Here is a 16849-nt window from a genome sequence, read left to right as displayed (position 1 = left end):
TTACTAGCAATCTGGTAAATGGAAAAAAAAACACAGAGCTGAATGGTGCCCGAGTGGGTTACGGCTCATGTGGTTACGTCTCACGGTGTCTGGTGAGGGGGGGTAAAGTCACGTACCTATCGATAGCAGCTGCTACAGCTTGCAGCGGTGAGTGTGCTGGGAACAGGATGAAATCAGGCAGCAGCAGCAGTAACAGCGGGCGATGGGACTCTGCCGCAGCCCGCCCCGGCTCCCGCCTGGCCCTAGTCGCCCCGGGCCGGCCGAGCTCCCCCGCGCAGGGTCTGGGCCGCTGCCGGCTGGCAGGACTCGGCCGGCGGGCGGCTGTTTCCACGTGGCCGCAGCGGTGGCGGCGGCGGCGGCGGCTCAGCGGCGATGGTGGGGGTGGCAGCAGAGGCGGCGGCGGCGGCGGTGGCCACCGCACTTGGTCGCCCGCGTCTGCTCCGGCAGTGGACAGGCGGTGGACGCAAGCCGCTGTTTTCCCGGCCCAATGCACCAATGATAGGTTTAGCCCGCAGCGGCGTGTCCACAGACACCAGATACAAGCAGCTCTGTGTTTTTGGAAGTTTAATTAGGAGAAGGGGGAGGGGAAGTGAGGACCGCGGCGCGTGAAGGGAGGGAGAGGAGAGAGAGAGAGAGAGAGAGATGGGGGAAACTACCCACTATATTTATATGTGTAGTGACGTAGTAATGTAGGTAAAGGTGGGAGCTGAACCCAATGAATTCTGGGAATATGGTCGCCGTTGCCCTGGTGACAGGTCTGTGGACCCGCCCACATATCTGTAGCAGGCAGGTTCTGGATGCTAACACAGTGCTCCATGTTTTATTTTATTTTACGTAAAATAAGAAGGTGTATGGTGTTCTAACTCTATGATACTTTGGATGTACTTGGTAGACATGCCTTTTTTGATGTGACCTCATTATGCTTGGGTGTTAGTCCATTTTTGCTGCTGTAACAAAATTCCTTAGGCTAAGCAATTTATGAACAGTGTAAGTTTTTCTCCCTCAGGCCTGGGGGTGCCAGCAAATTGTGGTGTCTAGAGATGGACCCCTGCTTTGTAGCTAAGACCTTCTATAGGTTCTTCCCTGAGACCCCTCTTCAGGCATTGCTGTGGTTGGAGTGTTTGTGTCCAAAATTCAGAAGTATTTTTGTGTGACAGAAGTAGCCTACGAAGCCTTTAAGGGGTAATTAGTCCACGAGGCCTCCTCTCCTGCGAATGAGATAACAAGACTGGGAGGGAGTTGGTTTCTCCTGTCTTTTTGCCTTCTTCCAAGTAAGGGCACATCAAGAAGACCCTCCCAGGCAGGGCCTGGAGAGATTGCTCAGTGGTTAAGAGCTCTTGCTGGTTGTGCTGGCTGGTCTTATGTCAGCTTGTCACACAAACTAGAATCATCTGAAAGGAAGGAATCATAACCGAGAAAATGCCTCCATAAGGCATTTTCTTAATTATTGATTGATGGGGGAGGGCCCAGACCATTTTGGGTGGGGTCATCTCTGGGCTGGTAGTCCTTGATTCTGTGAAAAAGCAGATTGAGCAAGCCAAGTGGAGCAGGTCAGGAAGCAGCCCCCATCATGGCCTCTGCATCAGCTCCTGCCTCCAGGTTCCTGCTCTGTTTGAATTCCTGTCCTGACTTCCTTTGATGATGAACAGCAATATGAAAGTGTGAGACAAAAGCCCTTCCCTCCCTAACTTGCTTTTTTGGCCATGGTTTTTATCACAGCAATAGTAATCCTAGCTAAGACACTGTTCTTCCAGAAAACTGGAGTTCAGTTCTCAGAATCTACATCAGATAGCTCACAACTACCTGTAATTCCAGCTCTAGGGAACTGGGTATGCCTCTCTGGCCTCTGTGGGCACATGTAAACACATGATTTACCCACACAGACACACATATAAATACACATAAATAAAGCAAATACAAATACATCTCAAAAAAAGAGATTTTGGGTTTTTTTTTTTGACTCTTCTGAAATGCTGGTGCCTGAACTTAGACTTCTTATAGCACACACACACACACACACACACACACACACACACACACGTAAATAAAGGTAAAAAATAAATAAAAGTAGTCTTGAAGTCAGCAAGAAAGAAACTGCTTAGCTAGACATGATGGCCTATGGTCTGCTCCTGAGAGGCTGAGGTAGCAGGACCACGACTTTGGGGCCAGCTTGTGCTCATGTGGAGTTTCAGGCCATCCTAAGATTCACAGTAAAAAGTAAACAGAGACAGGACAGGGTGAGAATGCCTGAGATGTTTGCCTTGAAACCATGGGGACCTGAGTTTGTCTTTATCAAAATTCCAATGGTTCCAGGATTGCGTGCCCCTCCTTATTTTGTTTTGTTTTGTTTTAAGTCTTTAAGTTCTTATATACATGGAAGGGGCCCCAAGAAGGCGAAACGAAACTCATGAAGATGAAGTAAGAGGTCTCTCCATGTCCCAATGTAAAAGTTAACTACAATGCTACAGTAATCAAAACAACATAGGTCTAGCATAAGAACAGGCCACAAGCAATGGAATAGAGTGGTGTATCTGGAAACAAACCTAAACCTTTATGGGTAGATGGTTTTTCACAAGGGTGACAAAGGTCATTCAATGGAGAAAGAATGGTTTCTGTAACAAAAAATAGGGGACAAGTGGGCATCCAAACCCAGAACAGTGGAGCCGGACATCTGCCTTGCTCTACGCGGAAGAATTAACTGGAACAAATCAATGAGATAAGTACAAGGCTAAAGCTATAAACCTCCTCTATTCATGTGTTTATTTCTTTAAATCAGTGTACAGAGTAATGGGTTTCATTAACCCATTTCTGTACTCACTTTAGTTGATTGTCCTCTGTCACTTCTGTCCCATCCCTTGGCATTCTGCTTGCCCTTTGGTGGTCCCCATTTTTGCTATCATTTCTTGGTATTTTATGGCCTCCCCTCCTTTGGGCATTGTTTCCCTTTATCACTGTCCCTCACAGCCTGTTCCTGCCTCACGTGTGTCCATATACAGAAAATGTGGTATTTCCTTTTGAATTTGAGTCACTTTGCTTAATACAATTCTCTGTCAATGTCATGATTTCATTGTTCATCACAGCTGGATAAGCTTCTATTGTTTAAATGCACTGAATTTTCTTTCTTTCTTTTAAAAATGTGTGTGTGTGTGTGTGTGTGTGTGTGTGTGTGTGTATGCATATGTGCATGAGTGAACCTGCATTTGTGTGCATAGGAACTTAGAGGCCAGAAGAGATGCCAAATTCCTCTGAGCTAGAGGTGCAGGCGTTTGCAGGGCATTAGACTTGTTACAGAGGGTTCTGGGTTCTGAATTTCCATCCTCATGATTGCACAGCAAGTACTCTTAACCACTGAACTATCCATTCATCTATTGATGGGCATTGAAGCTAGTTCTACTTCCTAACTATCATGAACAGCACAACAATAAACACAGATATGAAGATATCTCTGTGCTGGGACTTAGAGTCTTTTGTGAATATACTCGGGATATATTTTACTGGTGCATATGGTAATTTGTTGTTTTTTAAAGTCACATATTGCTTTCTTTAGTGATTGCACTAGTTTACATATCTGCAGAGGGAATCTCTTGTGCAATGTGTGGAAGCATTCATCTGTCAATAAAAAAGCTTATGGCCAATGAGCTGAGGCAGGATTAGAAGGTGGGACATCTGGCAAAAACAAGATTCTGGGAAGTAGGCATGGAGGTTCACTGGGGAACACTAATGGAGACGGATTTGTGAAACTGAGTACCAGGTAACCAGCCATGTGGCATGGCTTAGAATAGAATAAATGGGAAATTGAGTTAGGAGCTAGCTAGGGAACAAGTCAAAGCTATTAGCTTAGACACTTATTCATATATAAGAAGTCTCAGAGTCCTTATTTCTGGGAACAAAGTGGCTGGGTAGAAAAACACGAGGTCCCAAATGGCACCAACTATACACATCGACAATAAATAAGAGGCCCTCTCTTTCACATTTCTGCATTCTTGTCTACAGTTTTGGTAATTTGATTTCTTGACATTAGCTTTTCTGACTGGGATGAGATCAAGTCTCAAAGTAGATGCCATATGGATTTCTTTAGTAGCTAAGTATGTTAAACACTTAAAAATTTATGTATTGGCTATTTGTGTTTCTTCTTTTGGACATTGGTAACTACACATTTTCCCTTTCAAACTGACCTTAGCTGTACCCCAGAGGATCTGGCAGGTTATACTATCATTTTAAATCATTCTGGGGAAATTTTAATTTCCTTTCTGATTTCTTCAGTGATTCAGTGTTTATTCAAAAGTGTCTGTTTAGTCTTCAGGAGTTAGTCTTGCAGAGGACTTCCAGTTCTATTTCATTGTGGGTTGGTAAGATATAAGGGGTTCTCTCTCTCTCTCTCTCTCTCTCTCTCTCTCTCTCTCTCTCTCTCTCTCTCTCATTAAGGCTTTCTTTGTGGCAAGTAAGATGAGTGACTTTAGAAAAGATTCCATGATCCACTGAGAAGAGTGTGTATTCCCTTCTCTGTTGGCTGGAATAGTCTATAGCTTTCTGCTAAATCCTTTTAAACTATGATATAGTTAAAGTCTGGGTTTCTTTGTTGGTTTTTATCTTAGATGGTCCATCTGAAGATGACATTGGGATGTGGAATCTCCTTGCTGTCTCAGGACCCTTCTTGCTTTTCATGCCTTTTAGTGTTTGCTTGAGGAAATTGGGAGTCTGGGATATGGCACATAAATATTTGTAAACTGTTGTATCTCCTTGATGAGTAGCTTCTGCCTTGTGTGTGAGTTGACATTTTCCGCTTAACAGCTTTTAGCATTGTTTACTGGTTTTATAACTTTTATATCTTTTTTTTTTTTTTTGAGACAGGGTTTCTCTGTATAGCCCTGGCTGTCCTGGACCTCACTCTGTAGACCAGGCTGGCCTCAAACTCAGAAAATCCACCTGCCTCTGCCTCCCAAGTGCTGGGATTAAAGGCGTGCGCCACCACTGCCCGGCATAACTTTTATATCTTAACTATGATAAAAAAAAGAGTTTCTTTTCTGGCCATATCTATTAGGGGTTCTATATGCCTCTTATGTTTGCATGTCCATTTATTTTCTGGGTTTGGGAAATTTTCTGATAATTTAATGGAATAGATATTCTGTGCCTTTAGGCTTTATTTCAGCTCCTATCTCTAGTCTATGGATTATTAGATTTGATCTCTTGGACATAGCTTAGAGTTCTTGGAAGCCTGAGTCATGTTCTTTTTCATGTTTTTATTTTTATTTTTTGTCTTTTTCAGCCCTGGCTGTCCTGGACTTTCTCTAGGCTGGCCTTGAGTTCACAAAGATCCACTTGCCTCTGCCCCTAGAGTGCTGGGATTAAAGGTATGTGATACCATGTCTGGCTAAGTTTTTCTTTATATATGTCTAATGTATTATCTCAGTCTTGTCTGCCATCTCTGAAATTAATTTTTCTGAGCATTAATTTCCTTGTTGAATTCACTCTCCAAATTTAAGTCCCTCCTCTGAGTTATTGACCACTTCATGCACGTGGGCAGTTTCTTGTCTAGGTTCTGAATTGCTTCCCTGCTTCATTCATCTGGTTGAGTCATTTCTATGATCACTGATACTTTTAAAAAGTAAGATCTGAAGGCCTTTTCCTGGCAGTTAAGTTGCTTCATGATCTTTTTGCTGTGAGTTTGTGGAGGTGTCAGGATGGAATGAAAAATCAAAATTCTTAAATGAGATAGACCACATCATCACGACCCCACAGGCGGCAATGAAGTGTTAAACTTGACACCAAGATCATAACACAGCAACACAAATAAACAAGCAGGTTTCATAATTACTGAGATGTTCTTTAGAGCATATTCTGTTTTTAAGAATGTAAGCCATTTGGTGCATGCTGGTGTGTGCAGGAAGCAGATGCAGGAGAATCATGAATGTAAGGCCAACCTGGGCTACATATTGAGGCCCTGTGTCAAAAGTATGAAAGGATAATCTACAGAATGGAGAAAATATTTATAATACCTTTAAAAATATGCATTTATTCTCTCTCTCTCTGTCTCTCTGTCTCTCTGTCTCTGTCTCTGTCTCTGTCTCTGTCTCTCTCTCTCTCTCTCTCTCTGTATATGTAATACACATTTAGCACTAAGCATGTGCAGAGGTCAGAGGACAACTTTCAGGAATTTGTCTCCTTTTATCTTGTTGGTCCTGGAGATCAGGCTTAGGTCTTCAGGCTTGGTGGCAGGAACCTTTAACTGATCCATCTCATCAGCCTTGACTTTTTTTATATCTAATAATGGTTCAATATCAACTACACTGTATAAAAAATTGTGTGATAGTTCAGTAACAAAAGATAAGCAACCCAATTTAGAAAATAAGGCCCAGGAATATAACTCAGTTCGTAGAGTATTTGTTTTATATTCATGAAGCACTGGGTTGGGTTCCTAGCACCATGCAAATAAATAAATATAAATAAATATAAGCACAAAGTTTTTGAATTGGTATTTCTCCAAAGAAGATATTCAAATCATATCATGCATATTCAAATCATGAGATACCATTTTGTCTTCATAAGGATGGCTATACTGAAAAGTCAGATGATGTGAGGGTTTGAGTGAGTAATGTTAGCCACAGACTCAGACATTTGAACCTTGGTCCCCAGGTGGTGGCTCTGTTTTAGCAAGGCTTAGAAGGTGTGGCCTTGCTGGAGGATGCCAATGGGGGAGGGCTCAGGAGTTTAAAGACCCATGTGTTTTGGATTTGTTCTCTGCTCCCTGCTTGCAGTTCAGGATGTGAGCCTTCAACTTCCTACAGCTAAGCCTTCATTCCAGCATCATGGATTCTAACCCTCTGCAACTGTAAGCCTAAGAAAAATCTTTCTTCTTTAAATTGCCTTAGCCATGGTAAGTTTTATCATAGCAATAGAAGAGTAACTGATGCAGGTAGTAAAGTGTATTAGTATTGTCGTGGAGAATATAATCCTTATACGCTTCTGGTAGGTAAGAGTGGCATTTTGAAAAACAGTCTGGATATTTTTCAAAATAGACTGGTCTATAAAACCCAGCGATCCCATATCCAGGTATATATCCCAGATGAAGGAAAGTGTATCTCCATATAAAATATTTTTCATTAATATCCCTAGCTCTTTAACCACAATACCTACAAAGTAGAAACAGCACAAATGTCCAATAATTGCATTAAATAGACAAATGAATGTGGTATATCCATTCAATGGAATATACTTCAGTCATGAAAAGGAACAGAGTTTTGATGCATGTCACAACATAGATCAAACCTAAAAGCAAGCAAAAGAAAACCAGATACAAAACCAGTGATGAAATATCCAGAACAGGCTAATCCACAGAGGCAGAAGCAGATGAGTGGTTGCCAGGAATTCAGCAGAACAGAAAGGATAATGGCTGCTAATAGATACAAGGTATCTTTAGGGAGTGATGGAAGTATTCTGGAGCTAGTAACAAAGCCACAGAAAGTTGTACACACACTAAACCCCACTGAGTTGTACCTTTGTGGTTGTTGGTTTTTCGAGACAGGGTTTCTCTGTGTAGCCCTGGCTGTCCTGGAACTCACTCTATAGACTGGGCTAGCCTTGAACCCAGAGATCCACTTGCCTCTGCTTCCCAAATGCTGGGATTAAAGGCATGTAATACCACTGCCTGGCAGAATTGTATATTTTAAAGTTGTGTGTAAAGGAGCTGGAGAGATGAGTTAGCAATTAAGAGAACTAGCTGATCTTCCAGAGGACCTGAGTTTGATTCCCAGCATCCACAGGGCAGCTGACAGCTGTCTTAACTCCAGTTCCAGGGGATCTGATGCCTCTGTTAGCACAGGCATAGTGCACAGACATACATGCAGGTAAAACACCCATATACATAATGTAAGTAAATAGACAAAAAATTTTAAAACTTAGTAGTTAAAAAGATAAAATAATGAATGTATGTTGAATCTGGTGACATAGGTCTTAGCTATCTGAAAGGCTAAGTCAAAAAGATAAGTTCAAAGTGAACCTGGGCTGTAGAGTGAGTTCAAGGCAAGTGAGAGCCTTCAAAATTGAACGTAAGAGGAAAGATGGGACTACCCTGCATGATAGAGCACTAGTATACCATGTGTGAGACCCTGGATACAACCCCCAGAATTCCGTAAGTGTTAGATGTAAATTACAGCTTGAGAGCTAATGTAGCCAATTTATAATGAGTACTTCACTCTGGCTGTGAGAAGAATTTGTAAGTTGAGATGAAGGAGTACAGGGCTCAATCTGTAGAGAGTCCTAGACACTTGGATAGTGTCTTAGGACCCTGATCACTTTTCTGAGTGCAGTGACCAAGAAGGCAGACATTCTGGTGCTGTCCATGGTGCTGACCCAGGGCTTTTTTGTTGTTGTTGTTGTTGTTGTTCTTGTAAAGCCCCTCTAGGATTGGCTTCCCCTAGGGGCTCTTATCTTATGTTGGTCCTGTGAGCTGTCACCCTGAAGCCTTGGCCCCAAGGCAGTCAGACTCTCAATGATTACCTGCCTCTGATGCAAGAGCTCACAGACTTTTTAATAACTCCCATTGCTACTCTGCCCTCAGCATCCTGAGCCCATTTCCACTCCAAGAATTAAGACTAACTTTTATCCCCAGAGGAATTGTTCTTCTTAAGGATGATTCTTTATGTTCTGGCCCAAGAGACGGACAGAAGGAAGAATGGAGCTGTAGGAGAAGGATGGGTAGAAGATGAAGGCTTTGTGTCTCCTTGGCCATTTGCGCTGGAGGTAGGTGGTGGCTTCCCATGGCCTTCCCATGGTCCTTCCTATGGCTGAGTCAAGGCTGAGAGACTCCAGATAAAACTCATTGTGAGACCAGCACAGGGCAGAGGGCAGGTATGGCGAAGTCACTGGTCAAGAATCCTGGAGGAAGGAGATTTGGAGAATAGTTAGTTTTATCTGGAGCTAAGACTTTTGCCTATACTGGCTTATGTTGGGGAAAATTTAGGATAGAGGGTAGGAGGGAAGGCAAAATATAGACAGAGTTTTTTTCCCCCAACGCCCACATCCATACAGCAGCTTCTTCCCACATTCAGAGAAAAGGCAACTCTCTCACTTCCCACTCTCTAATATTCCCTTTTTAATCTTCTCTGGTCCCACCTTCCTCCTCCTGCCTCTCCACTCTCCTACTCACCCCGGATTTTCATTTCTTCTCCATGGCTACTCTTCTGTTTTACTGTCCCTGCTTTTAAATCAGTGTCTACTCGACCCGTTACTGCTCCAAGGTTGGTCACATGCTAGGTTCATCCCTGTGTGGCGAGGTCACTTCTCTTCTCCTCTCTCAGTGTCATGTAGACTGATTTCCTAAGGGCAACAACCAACGAAGGCCACAAAATCCTCTGCCTTCCCCACATGTATCCATGCCTCTCCCCATCTGCAGTCCCTCTGAGCCTTCTCTCTTGCTTCTACATTGCAAAGACTCTAAGAGGTTTGTGGGAGAAATGTTGACCTTGCAAAAACAATGCCTGTACTTTCTCAAACACCTGTGTGTTAGGAATGAGGATCCTTGCCTTCCTTTCTAGGTCCCTTCATCCAGAACTATTTCCCCATTCTTCAGATTCCAGGACTTTGACCCATTTCAACACTTCAGCCACCACAGAGTAATCATTCTTTCTGTGAGAGGCTGTGTGCACTGGGCACCACGTACTAGCTGACATATTGGCCCCACATTGAGAATATAATACATGAGATGACAGAGACATCCTCATGGAAAAATACTGACACAGGACAATCTTCTAGAAGACCTGGAGACTCCTAAATCTTCAGAAAGGGGTGTGATTCAAATGGCTGAGCAGGACCAGACAGCATCCACATGGGGCACTGTCACCTGAGGGAACTTGGAGGGACCCAGTTCTGTTGACACCGAGGCAACTTAGAGGAAAACAAGGGAGAAGAAAATGGTAGTTCTGGGTGCAGATTGCGAGGCCAATTTAGATCTGGCTCTGCTAGTCATTCTCAGTGTGACCTGGGGTGGTCATTTACTCCTGGTGAGCCTCAGTTTACCTATGCATGGAGATAATTCATTGTATTTCCTGTATATTATAAACACTTGATAAGGGGATGCATCTCAAATATTTAGCATAGTGCCTAACACACATGAAACACCCTATAAATAAATACTGATGAGTATTACCATAACAATAAATGATTGTGACTACTACTAAGGTGGCAGATTATTCTAGAGAGATGGGGCACTCTCTAGAATAGATGTGAGAACATGCCTGGAATTCTGTCTAAATGTTAGCTCTTTCTTGCAGATAATAGACAGCCTTGGAATTCTTTGGAAGGCATTTTGAATTAGATGGGGAAGGTATCCTTGAGAAACTGACTGCGTACTATGCGTTACAGTGTGAATTAAAATGGAGCACAATCTGGAGGCAGGAACGCTTCAGGGAGCCCAGCACAGTAAGTCAGGTGGGAGGGATAACTGGCCAGTGATTTCAAAGGAAGAGCTATTGTGCTCTAAAGATAGTATGTGCAGAATCCATATGAGCCTGGCTGGATGAGAGGCTAGGAGATGAGTCAGGAGAGCCAGAGACGAATTTGGGTTGAAGACAAGAAGTGCGCATGAGCACAGACCGATAAGGACAGGCGGGGCCTTGTGGAACAGGGCTGCTAGGAGAAAGATTGAGGCTGGCTGCGGCCATTAAGGTTACTCTGGGAAAGCCGGGCACTGGTGGCACGCGCCTTTAATCCCAGCTCTTGGGAGGCAGAGGCAGGTGGATTTCTGAGTTCGAGACCAGCCTGGTCTACAGAGTGAGCTCCAGGACAGCCAGGGCTACACAGAGAAACCCTGTCTCGAAAAAACAAAAACCAACCAACCAAACACAAAAAGTTACGCTGTGAGAATCTGGAAAGGAGAGGGGAAGGGAAATTGCTGCTTCTGCAACAGTGATTTGCTGTTTTCTGGTCTTTATTCATAGAGCTTGGTGTGTATGTGTGTGTGTGTGTGTGTGTGTGTGTGTGTGTGTGTGTGTGTGTTATGTGTGTGTGTGTGTGTGTTATGTGTGTGTGTGTGTATGTGTGTGTGTATGTGTGTGTGGTGTGTGTGTGGTGTGTGTGTGTGTATGTGTGTGTGTGAGTGTGTCTTACACACACACTTCTCTCCTCCTCTCTCCCCTCATCCCCTCTTCCCGCTCCTCTCCTGTTATGTTCTGAGGTTTCTCCTCTCTGCACTCAGGCCATTTTTCCTCAGGACAGGACTGAGCTGACAGGGCTGGTGTTCAGCAACGCCAAGAAGCCTTAGCTTTGACCCTGGCGCCCTTTGTTCTCTTATTGTGAGATATATATTTCAATATATATATATTTGCTAAGTGGAAATCTCATGACCATTTCTAAACTATGAGAAATGAGAAAAATTAGTAAAGAAGAAGACATATATATCTATGAAATCAGTTCCTTCAACTGGATATAAACCCTAGCCATCACTGTTAGCATTTTGATCACATAACATATTAACAAAATGTCAGCCAGACATGGTGGCCTCTGCTTGCAATCCTAGCACTCAGGAGTCAGGGAGATCATCCCAAGTTTGAGGCTAGCCTGATTTACATCCAGGCCAGGGTTTCATAGTAAGATCCTGTTTCAAAAACCACTTCAAATGCAAAAAATGTTTTGTAATTATTCCATTAAAACAATACCAATACATAATAAACTAAAATCTCATACAATCAAACTTCATTTTAGAACATGAATTTATCACATCTAGAATTTTATCACATGGAGCTGTTATGTTTTATTTTAGCAATGTGTTGAATATGGTTATTTACACTGCTTCTGCTTTAATCAAATTATAAGTACTCTGTGGGGAATGTACATTCTTAAATACACATTAACTTAGAACTAGCTTTTATTGTTTTGACAAACATCTAGGAGAGAATCTAGCAAATGTGAGGATGTGGTTTATATTTCCAGCTATTGTTGGACCACAGTGATTTCTGATTCTCTAAACTCTCAAAGGAGTCCAAGTTTTAAAACATATCCTGCCAATTCGATAACCCAAGAAATGCGTTTTTCTCATTATATCTTAATTTTAATTTCTTGGATGGCTGGTGAATTGTAGGTAAATCTCAACTATTTTTCCATAGGTAATAAGAAGCCCTGAATATCTTTTAGAAGACAAAAGTTGAATCTCGGTGGCATCCACTGGTCTCAGGACTCAGCGTTTGCCACAGGTGGTCTCATTGTGGTTGGTTCTCAGGAACAGAAGGGAATCCGTTTATACTAGCAGGTAATTGCTGCGAGTGTTGCTGGTACTTGGAAGTGGGGTGAAGAACAATGATACACACTTTCATTTGTGAATAATTGATTTTGTGGATTTGGTACATTGTAAATAAATCTTATATATTACATTTAGGAGCACTGCATCACAGATTGTATGCACCCCAGTTTCTTTACTGTGTCAGCGTTTGTTGTTGTTGTGAGTGTTGGGTTTGGTTTTCCAAGGCAGCATTTCTCTGTGTAGGTGTGGCTGTGCTAGAACTCCCTCTGAAGACCAGGCTGGCCTTGAACTCACAGAGATCTGCCTGCCTCTGCCTCCCAAGTGCTAGGATTAGAGGAGTGTGCCACCACCACCACCAGGTTCACAATTTCTTATAGTAGACACCTCTCTTTCTTCAGACATGAACCCTGCACATCTTCCCCCTCCAAACTCCTGCCACGGATGTCTGTTTCTGTACAACCATTAGTCTCTGTATCCTCTCATGATCTATGCACACACGTGAATGGGCCATGGTTCCAGGTGTGTAATGACAGGGTCATTTGCTCACCAGTTGTTTCAAGCAGATTTGTGAAAGTTGTATTTCTCAAGGCCATATCCTGGATGCTAGAGGTATGAAAAGAGTTAGAAATAAAGCCTTGTCCAAAGACATTGTGGTCCAGTGGAACAGGAAGCTTGCAGCTATAAATGCCTGTGATACAATGCCAAGCTATACCTTAGAATAACCCTGACCAATTCAATCCTGATCCACCAAAGCAAAAAACAAACAAAAAAACCAGAAAACCAAAACCAAACAAATAAACAAAACCCAACCAACCAACCAACCAACCAACCAACCAACCAACTAATCAACCAACCAAAACCCTAAAACCTGACTGACTGCTCGCAATGTTTTACATTGTGTTATTTCTCTAGGCACACAGGGAGGGCCCCATGGAACCCCAGAACATCACATGTGTGTCCGAGTTTATTCTCTTAGGTTTCTCACAGACTCAAGAACTCCAGAAACTCCTGTTTGTGGTGTTTCTGTGTGTCTACATCACCACTGTGGTGGGAAACATCCTTATCATGGTTACTGTGACCTTTGACCCCAGGCTGGACATGCCTATGTATTTTCTGCTTCGAAACCTGGCCGTCATAGACCTCAGCTATTCTACAGTCACCTCCCCCAAGATGCTGGTGGACTTCTTTCACGAGACCAAGACCATCTCCTACCAGGGCTGCATGGCACAGATCTTCTTCTTCCATCTCCTGGGTGGTGGAACCGTCTTTTTCCTCTCCGTGATGGCCTATGACCGCTACATAGCCATCTCCCGGCCCCTGCACTATGTCTCCATCATGAACACCAGGCTGTGTGTGGGGTTGGTGGTGGCTGCCTGGGTAGGAGGCTTTGCCCATTCCATTGTCCAGCTGTCTCTGATGCTCCCATTGCCCTTCTGTGGCCCCAATGTCCTGGATAACTTTTACTGTGATGTCCCCCAAGTGCTGAGACTTGCCTGCACGGACACCTCCCTCTTGGAGTTCCTCATGATCTCCAACAGTGGGATGCTGGTCCTCATCTGGTTTCTCCTTCTCCTCATCTCCTACACTGTCATCCTGGTGATGCTGAGGTCGCACTCAGGGCATGCGAGGAGGAAGGCGGCGTCCACCTGCACCACCCACATCATCGTGGTGTCTATGATCTTCATTCCCTGCATCTATATCTACTCCAGGCCCTTCAGTCCATTTCCCTTGGACAAGGCTGTGTCCATCAGCTACACAGTCTTGACCCCCATGCTCAATCCCATGATCTACACACTCAGGAACCAGGAGATGCAGGCAGCCATGAAGAGACTGGCAGAGCGCTTAGTGCTTACTAAAAGAGATGAGCTTTAAACAGATTGTCTTTCTTTCCTTCTTCCTTTCTTCCTTTCTTTCTTCCTTTCTTCCTTTCTCTCTCTCTCTCTCTCTCTCTCTCTCTCTCTCTCTCTCTCTCTTTCTTTCTTTCTTTCTTTTTTTGGAACTCCATAAGTAGTTTATTGTCTTCAAGACTACAGTGTGGATTCCTCTCCCAGAGAAAGATCTTTCAAAGGCAGGGGACTGTCATCCATCCAGGTGCAGGCCACTCACTTGTCATTTTCATACATAGCTGGATTCTTCCTTTTGGACTGCTCAAACTCCTGGTTTCCCCATGTGTAGATCAGGTAGAACACTACAAATGCATACTTGAGTGCAGGTTCCCAAACTCCCGGCCCATGGTGGCAGCCCTGAGAACAGAAGACAGGCACATGGCTCGGTCTCGCAAAAAAAAAAAAAAAAAAAAAAAAAAAAAAAAAAAAACCTCCCACGGTCTCCCAGCGGCCACCTCTACCTCCACAGCGCTGAACCCAAACAGATTGTCTTTCAATGGCAGATTTCTCTGGACTTGTGCCACCCTGGGAAAAAAAGCAGAGTTAAGTCCTTATATATAATAACCAGGGCTGGGGAGAAAGTGCAGCTGTGCTTTCCTTGAGAGCATCAAGGCCTGAATTTGATTTGCAGAACTCACATGCATAATCCCAGGCATAGCAATGCTTGCTTAGAATCCCAAAGCTCAAGAACTGGAGAGAAGGGGACCCGAGGGATTACTGGCCAGCCAGCCCTAGGGATGTAAGGGCAAGTGAGATACACTGTCTAAAATAAACCTGTTGTGCACTGGCCCAAGAGCTATCTGGATTTGCAAAGGAAACACACACACACACACACACACACACACACACACACACACACCCCAGTTAATTTTACTATGCCTTGACTAGCTTGATGATGATTGAGCACTTCTAATTCTTCCTGTGGCCGGAATTAACTTGCTTTAAGACCTAAATGACTTCTCTGCCGGCCCAAACCCAATCGGAGGAAGTGGCCACTAGAGCCACTTACCCGAGTTCTTACATGGCTGGTCCATCCTACACCCTCTCACAGTGATTCTGCCGCCTTCCTCTCTCCTGGTTCCTCTCCTGAGCAAATCTCCAAGTTCCGTCTCAGTATACCTGCTCATCCTTTGACTGTAGGCTCTTTATTGATTGATTAAAGACCAAATGGGGACAAGGACTTTCAGTGTTTGGACACATAGATTCCAGGTTTTGGGGGTCAGATTAATTTGAAGCATTACAATCAATAATCCTCAACAAAAAATCTTATAAATCTGTGGAACAATTTCTGAGCTTGCCCTCTGGATTCCACATGAACTCTCTCTTCTCTCTCTCCCTCTCTCTCTCCCTTTCCTTCTCCCTCTCTCTCTCTCTCTGTCTCTCTCTCTCTCATATACAGACACATATACACACACAAACAAACAAATCAGATTAATATATCTTTGTTCTGTTTTGTTTTGTTTTTTGTTGTTGTTTTGTTTTTTGAGACAGGGTTTCTCTGTGTAGCCCTGGCTGTCCTGGAACTCACTCTGTAGACCAGGCTGGCCTCGAACTCAGAAATCTACCTGCCTCTGCCTCCCAAGTGCTGCGTGCGATTAAAGGCGTGTGCCGCCACCGCCTGGCTTACAGTAATATATCTTGATGGTCTACTCCTGTCTCAGGCACTATTAGATACATCTGTACTTTATATTAAAATAAGATAAGAAAGCTCAGAATATGGTTATTTTTACAAGGTGGAAGCAATGGAATGATAGAACTTGGTTTCATTGACTCCAAGGTCAGAGGCACAGGTGTGACCTCCAACTGGAGTGAGAGCTTTCAGCAGCCTGGAGACATAGACACTCCTTAGAAAATCTCCCCGTGCCTTTAGCTGCATCTGACAGACACAAGAGTTTCTGTTTTTTCCTAAGGCTCTGGCACCTGGATGTTATTATGGCTCTATCACTGTATATTTGTTCACTGTGGGATATACAACATTTTGCTGACCCTTCTCTCTCTCTCTCTCTCTCTCTCTCTCTCTCTCTGTGTGTGTGTGTGTGTGTGTGTGTGTGAGAGAGAGAGAGAGAGAGAGAGAGAGAGAGACAGAGACAGAGACAGAGACAGAGACAGAGACAGAGACAGAGACAGACAGAGAGAGAGAGTTGTTCAGAAAACATTGACGCTCTAATATACCCAGGATCAGACGCGAGGAGGTGAGGAGGACATAACATCTGTCCCAACACTGGGGACCAGTGGGACCCAGGCATGCAGGAACTCCACAAGCCCAGTGGCATGGGTTCCTTCCAGTCTCTCTGGGCTGGTGCTCTGGGCAGACCTTGGGTGCAAATTTTGCAGCCAGTCCCACAACACCCAGAGGAAGCTCCACTCTCGGGTGCCCTAATGGGCCCAGGATCACAGGATCCCAGATTCACAGGATCACAGAGGCAGCTTGACTCTGAGGAGTTCTGACACAACTAGGATCACAGGTAAGACAGGCCCCAGTCAGATTTAGCCAAGGCAGGTAGCACAAGAGATAACCAGATGGCTAGAGGCAATCGTAAGAACATAAGCAACAGAAACCAGGGTTACTTGGCATCATTGGAACCCAATTCTCCCACCATAGCAAGTCCTGGACACACCATCACACCAGAAAAGCAAGATTCAGATCTAAAACCACTTCTCACGATGATGATACAGGACTTTAAGAAGGACATAAAAAACTCCCTCAAAGAAATACAGGAGAACACAGGTA

The 16849-nt window shown here is 43.9% G+C and overlaps 1 protein-coding gene across 1 annotated transcript; it reads left to right on the top strand.

Moving 5' to 3' along the window:
• The first annotated feature begins 13162 nt into the window (after nt 1-13162).
• Nucleotides 13163-14104, top strand: LOC116077812 (olfactory receptor 4D1). The gene has a single exon (XM_031352619.1). It carries the CDS (start codon nt 13163-13165, stop codon nt 14102-14104), a length of 942 nt encoding a protein of 313 aa, XP_031208479.1.
• The last annotated feature ends 2745 nt before the right edge of the window (nt 14105-16849 follow it).

Source organism: Mastomys coucha, unplaced genomic scaffold, assembly GCF_008632895.1.
Source record: "Mastomys coucha isolate ucsf_1 unplaced genomic scaffold, UCSF_Mcou_1 pScaffold5, whole genome shotgun sequence".
Classification (NCBI taxonomy): Eukaryota; Metazoa; Chordata; class Mammalia; order Rodentia; family Muridae; genus Mastomys; species Mastomys coucha.
The sequence above is the reverse complement of the archived record's forward strand: the minus strand, read 5'-3'. Positions and strand labels throughout refer to the sequence as shown.